Consider the following 6,714-nt stretch of genomic DNA (forward strand, 5'->3'; position numbering starts at 1 on the left):
TATAATTGTGATTAATTAATTGCAGACTGACTAAGTCAAAGGGGTCAGAAAGGAACCGTTTAAAGTAAAACATGACACTTCCTGTTCTCAGTGGGCGTGGCTTGAGTGATGTCATGATTTGACCATTGGGTATTGCTGATGCGGATGAATCACTGAAGGTTTAGCTACTCAGTGAGTTTTTGTTTGGAAGATTGTGTTTTATGGTAAGATGTCAAACTTCCGAGGCCATGACTGAAAACTCACCGTTTTGATAATTTTTATTCCCCAATGGGTAATGAACAAAACGACCAAGTTTGAAACCAATTGGTCAAAATCTCTAGGTAGAGTTCAATCAAATGCAAAAGCTGTAAATGGGGTCAAAATTGGAACTTCAATCCAATATGGCCGACTTCCTGTTTGGTGTAGAGAATTTTCTGTACATCTTCAGGAGTTCTCCAACTGTACCCAATTTCATACCTCTATGACAAAGTAAGATCAATATGGAGAGCATTTTTAAAGTCGCCTATTGAGATTTCAACTGCAGCTAAAGAAAATATCTTTGACATCAAAATGTGAAAAGCTCAACCCTTTCTGCTTAACATCTATACAGTGTGGATGTGTTTATGTTGTTTAAATGAATAATTGGATAGCAAAAAGTGCTAAGTAGGAGGTTTGTTTGTTTTTTTAACAGAATTTGAACTGAGTGAAGCTTGAGAAGTTTTTGGCAGAACAAAGAAGGTTTTTTTTTTTACCTTAGATATAAAATAAATATATTTTTGTTCAGTTTTCAATTGCTCTGAGAATGTTGTTCTTTCAGCAAATTGTCTTTTTTTGAGACTGTATACTGTGATTAATGATTGATTATTAAATTAATTGATGATTATTTTGATAATAAATTAATCACGATTAATTCGATTACTCGTTTTAGCCAAACAGAACGACCTTAAATAGTAGCAAAAAGTAAAGTTTTGCCAAAAGCCTTAAAAATAAATATATTGTCACTGAATTAAAAATATTTGGTGGTGGTTAAAGAGAAAATCTGCAGTATGTGCCAATTTTTTATCCGATTAATCAATTAATTGATGACTAAAATAATCAAAAGTTGAAGCCCTAAGTCAGAGCGATACTTAAAACACAGTGAAGCACAAATCAGGCTTTTACTGGCTGGTTATCAACTTGAACTATACCAACATTTGGCATCCGACCTGAAAATCAGACATTCACCCCATTATTTGATCAGTTCGCTTGTTTTTAAAGATTTTTGTGGGTTAATGAAAGTTTTCTGGATTTGATTTTGCTGATAATGAACACAAACATTTTAATTCTTCCTGTTTTCTCTTCAGATCCAGGGGAAAACACAAACATGGCTCCTTCACCCCCCACGCAGACAAACACAGGCGATGTCTGGGTCTCATGTTATTATGGACATGCTGAACCACTCAGACAACTATTCCTGTGTGTGTGTGTGTGTGTGTGTGTGTGTGTGTGTGTGTGTGTGTCTGCGCGTGTGTGTGTCGGTGCTTTCCTGCTGGTGTTGGAAGTGATTTGGAAAGAATGCAGTGGAAAAGGGAGGTGCGTCGCGGCCGTTAAACCAGCAGGGTTGCGCCCCAAATGAAAGCGCGCCACTAACGAGAGCGGATGCTAATTGAAGAGCCTCCCAGTGTGGGGTCACAAACACACAGACACTCGATTTCCAACGCGGCTGAGGAGGCTGCGTCTCGACAGCTGCTCCGGTTTCTACAACATTTCAGATTCAGCTGGAAGGAACCAGTAACAGCATCATTATTACGCCAATCAGAGAGAAAACTGAGGTAATTAGTAGCACTTACTCATCCCCAGTGATCTATAAACACATTGGCCTGAAAAATATCAACTTCTAAATGCCTACATTTATATTGTTACTGCTGCTCTGCTGTCTTAATTAGAGATTATTCATTTGAACATTACAATTTTAAGTATGATGCTAATTATACCCATCAGGCACTTAAGGAATGAAACAGACTTTCCGTTTTATTGGTGTTGCTAATACTCAAACAAGAATATGAAATTAAGTAAAAAGCAGCAATGCTTCTGAAATGCAGCTAAATGGCATAAAATTTGCAACTTTTTGCCATTTACACCGTTTTACAATAAATAAATATTAGGATTGTATTAGGATGCACTTATAATATTAATTATTCTTTATTTTTATAATTATTTATGTATATATTCCATGGTGTAAAATTATCCGTTGAATCAAAGTCAAACAATTGATGAAATAATATTACAATTTCTACAATTATGCCGAACCTTTACAGGAGGGAGACAGAGTCCAAGGACCAGGAGATTATCACCCCGCTGTCTGTCTTTTTACCTTTTGCGTCCCTGAATCTTGATGTTTTTTCAAGGTTACGTCCAAACGCAGGATTAAGGCCTAGTTCAAACATATCTGCATATCTGGGAAACGAAAACGTTTTTATGCGTTTTGGGCTTTCATCCACACAAGAACTACATTTAATATCATTTAACACAATTATTATAAAAATTCAGACCAAGGTGGAGATTTGAGAAAACTCCATTTGTGTTTGCATGTGAACAAGGAGGAAACGGAGATTTATAAATAATGTGCCGATATATTACTTGACATGATTCCCAATGGAAACTGTCTTGTGTTTTATTAATTTTATATTCTAAAACACTATTTAAAAGTAGTTCAAAAAACCTCCTGCCACTATGTTTAATCCCCAGCAGGAAAGTTGTGGTTTTTTGAACCAATCTGATTGGCTGACAGGTTTTAGACTACACTGCCCCCTATAGGTCAGGGATGTTTACAACAACGCTCAGAGTGGATTCATGTGGATATAAACTTTTCTGAAATTGACCCTGTGTCTGTATTATGTTATTTTTAAAGATGTGGCAGACATATGTGCTTTTATAAAGACCTACCTACGTGTGCATGAGGACAACTGAGAGGTGGGGGAGAGGGAAGCATATTAATATATTTTTCTATATTAATATGCTTTTACATGTTTTTATGTAAATATTTTACTATTATTACAATAATTATGATTATTTCTCACTAGCCTGATTTATTTGTACTGAATGATGTATGTGTATTTTAATAAAAACATGGCAGCCACTTCCTGGATTACTTCATAAAAGCTTCTGATTGTAACCCCATTTGTAGTATTAGCAGTAAATACTGCTGTGGTATCAGTTACTACAGACTTCCCGTCCGTCCCAGTGCTTCTCGTATTTATGGGTGTTGTGAAGAGCTCCAGTGACAAGGAGGTTAGCATACCTGCTGCTCTGTGATTAGCCCGGGGTGTGTCGGCTCGTTTTCATTGCTGTAGTGCAGAGGCAGAGTCTGACAGAGCTGACCGAGCAGCATGGCCACTTCCTTCATGCTCCGCCAGCAACATACCAGCACCATCTGAGCCGTCACCCGGTAGCCCTCCCCATCTGGAGAAAACACACACACACAGTGAGGTGAGAAGGAAGACATCTGTGGTTCCAAACATGGACGTTTTGTTATTGTTCACTCTTACTGTTTGGAAATGTCACACCGATTCATTTGGATGAGTAAACTGTAAAAATTACAGGAACTTACTAAGTCAACCTTCCAGACCAGTCCGGTCTTCTGGTTCTGGTCTGCTCTGGACCAGAACCAGAGCCAAACATGGGGAAGCAGAATTCAGTTTTCATGCTCCACAAATCTGGAACAAACTTCCAGAAAACTGCAAAACTGCCGAAACACCGACTTCCTTTAAATCAAGGCTAAAATCCCAGCCGTGTGGAGCTGCCTTTGATTTATAATAACTGGAATATTAATCAATACATTTGCTTCATGATGGGATTTGACAAAAGGTAATGTTTATTGCTTTTTACTGAATGGTATCACTGTTTTTATTACAAAGCACTTTGAACTCTTGTTGCTGAAATGTGCTGTACAAAAACAAGCACCGTATTTTCCGCACTATAAGGCACCTAAAAACCTTAAATTTCCTCAAAAGCCGACAGTGCGCCTTATAATCCGGTGCGCCTTATATATGGACCAATATTGAGCCACAACAGGTCTAGCAACTACGGTAAGCAGCCGCCGACTTCATTTTCCCCCGTAGAAGAAGTCGTCCGCGGTGCATGCTGGGATAGTTGTCAGAACGCTGGTTTGTTAGGGGGAGACAGAGACTGCGGCGGCAGCTTATCGGTTGGTCTGTGTTACCCAGAAAGCAGTTGGGCACAATATGACAACGCCAACACCGTGAGTGAAACAACGACTGGGGCAGCCTAGTATATAAAGTACTGGGGACCATTTCTTTACAAATGTAGATGTGTAATAATAGAGTACGGAACAAATTGGCAACACAAACTGCAGCGTCTATTCCGTGCGCCTTATATATGAAAAAAGTTTTAAAATAGGTAATTCATTGAAGGTGCGCCTTATAATCCGGTTTGCCTTATAGTGCGGAAAATACGGTAAATAAACAACATAAAAAGAGGAAACACTTCCCCCTTTTGGACAACCCAGGTATTGCAAGAGAAAGATTCAACAAACTAAAAATCATGATAAAAAGACAAAATAACCTCTTTCAAGTCTAGCAATTTAGTTATTTTAATTATAATACTGACAAAAAGAAAGCTGTGTGTGAAGAGTTATGTCAAAACTTCCTGCTTCCTCAAGGGACGAGGTGGGAAAGTAGCAGCCAGGTGTTCCTAATAAAATGCACCTACATAATTGTCAACATCAGTAAGATTGGCTCTATAAAAGCAGGAATCTAGACAGTTTGAAGCTCTGGAGCACACAGGTGTGTGTGTGTGTGTGTGTGTGTGTGTGTGTGTGTGTGTGTGTGTGTGTGTGTGTGTGTGTGTGTGTGTGTGTGTGTGTGAAAACAACGCCAAACAAAAAACAACCCATCTGCAATAACCTCAGGAATCGCTGGACAACCGTTTACAAGGTTAAAAGAATGTTTCCAAGCAGATTGATGTCAATCGTTCCACAGAGAGAGAGAAGGCGAAACCCAGCGTGTGTCAACCATGACAGAGAGAAGAAGAAGAAAAAGCTGGGACAGAAAAGTCCCAAAAGAAATAAAACAATATACAAACACGACAATAACGGAGATTAAATACTCCTTTCACGATCAAATTTAAGACATGTAATTTATGCTTTTAGGACCAGCTTCCATTTATTTTTAAGAATTTTAGATATTTTAAGGATTTAACTTTAGATACATGAATTTAAGACTTTTTAAGGATGAGCGGACATCAGATAGTCTGGGAGAATCGGTTGGATTAGGGACCAAAGGTGTAACATTTGTTACATTTTCAGCTGCTGCGGTTTGATTTCACACAGCTGGGTGTCAAACAAACCAAACTAATTAAAATCCTGTTCCCCTCCTCACCTGTGGGGGCGCTGCACCAAGAACTGCTGAAGAAAACAACATAAAAACCTCAGAAAAACACTGAACACAACTTCCTTTTTCACAACACGTAAACAAAAATGAAGTTTTTAGCAACTAGGACTTATCTTTTATCTTTGGTAAATGAACCATTTCTCCCGCTAGCGCTGAATTAGCATGTTTGTTTAGGTTGTATTTACCCAGAATGCCCTGCGCTGTAATCCACTTCCTGTTTTTGGAGCGATTTCTTGTCCACTTGCATCCACCCATCCTTTCAAACCTGACGCTAATTTGCATTTTTACACAGATGAAGCAGATGAAACAGAAACTTTGAGACCGACTGAACTCGTCTCATTTAGTGCTTTTAAATCCAAACTAAAAGCTCTTGAGGCCGATTCTATGACATGTACCTGTTTTTATAGCATGACTTTTTCTTTTAACTGTTTAATTAGTTAAGTCCAGGCAGGGAGTCCTGTGATTTTTTCTGTTTTATCCAGTTTTCTCTCCACTCTGTGCTGCCTCTTGGCCAGGACTTCTTTGGGAAAGAAGTTTTTAATCTGAATGGGATTTTTATTCTGGTAAAATAAAGGTTAAATAAAAACAAAATAAGAAATAAAACTGTGCCAAAGTTCACTTCAACCGAGCTGAGGCCTTATAAAGCATTTTGAACTATCTTGTTCCTGAAATGTGGGATACAAATAAACTTTAACTGAGTAACATGTAAACAAGCAAACATAAAAAAGATGAAACACTTCCCCCTTTTGGACATGTCAGGTACTGCAAGAGAGAGAAAGACTCAGCAAATTAAAATTATGGTTAAAAAAAAAAAAAGACTGTTTTTGACAGTGGGAAAATTCCTGTACCTGCGTTTAGCGGCGGTGTGCGGTGACTTTGATCAGCTCCTTCGGGTTTCTCCAGCTCTCTGGCGCTGTTGAAGAAGTCGTTGGAGTCTCTGGGCTGAATCTCCTGCAGGATCCTCTGCAGACCTCCAGTCGTCTCTGTGTAAACACTCATTATCAACACACTTCACAGGGTTCCCCCACAGGACGCAGGAGAACAGGACGACTGCACTGTACAGGCAAACACTGTACTTAATTGAAAATAGTCAGTTAAATCAGTTTTAAAAATTTCTATACACTCAGTTTTAGTAAGTGACTTTGACTTTGTTGATAAAAGGTTTCACCACCTTTCTCTACTTGACTTGTTTGAAAATTATGATTTTTCTTCTGTGTTAAAAAGTACTTTACTGCATGTATCCAAGTACAAATACTTGGTTTTAGCAAGTATTGCTAATACCTGCTAAAGTATTAGCAATACTTGCCGCTAGTAAGCAGCTGCTTTAGCTACTGCAGTAGTTGTT

General features: G+C 38.4%; 1 protein-coding gene across 1 annotated transcript in view; it reads right to left on the reverse strand.

Annotated features, from left to right (window-relative positions):
* Positions 1–6,714, reverse strand: part of thada (THADA armadillo repeat containing) — a 113,732-nt gene that overhangs the window by 95,285 nt on the left and 11,733 nt on the right. Inside the window, exons 20-21 of the mRNA XM_008430387.1 lie at positions 6,218–6,352; positions 3,260–3,420 (exon numbers count right to left, since the gene is read on the reverse strand). Of these exons, the coding sequence (XP_008428609.1) occupies positions 3,260–3,420; positions 6,218–6,352 (296 nt within the window). The remainder of the gene's footprint in view (positions 1–3,259; positions 3,421–6,217; positions 6,353–6,714) is intronic.

This window comes from Poecilia reticulata, linkage group LG15, assembly GCF_000633615.1.
Source record: "Poecilia reticulata strain Guanapo linkage group LG15, Guppy_female_1.0+MT, whole genome shotgun sequence".
NCBI lineage: Eukaryota > Metazoa > Chordata > Actinopteri > Cyprinodontiformes > Poeciliidae > Poecilia > Poecilia reticulata.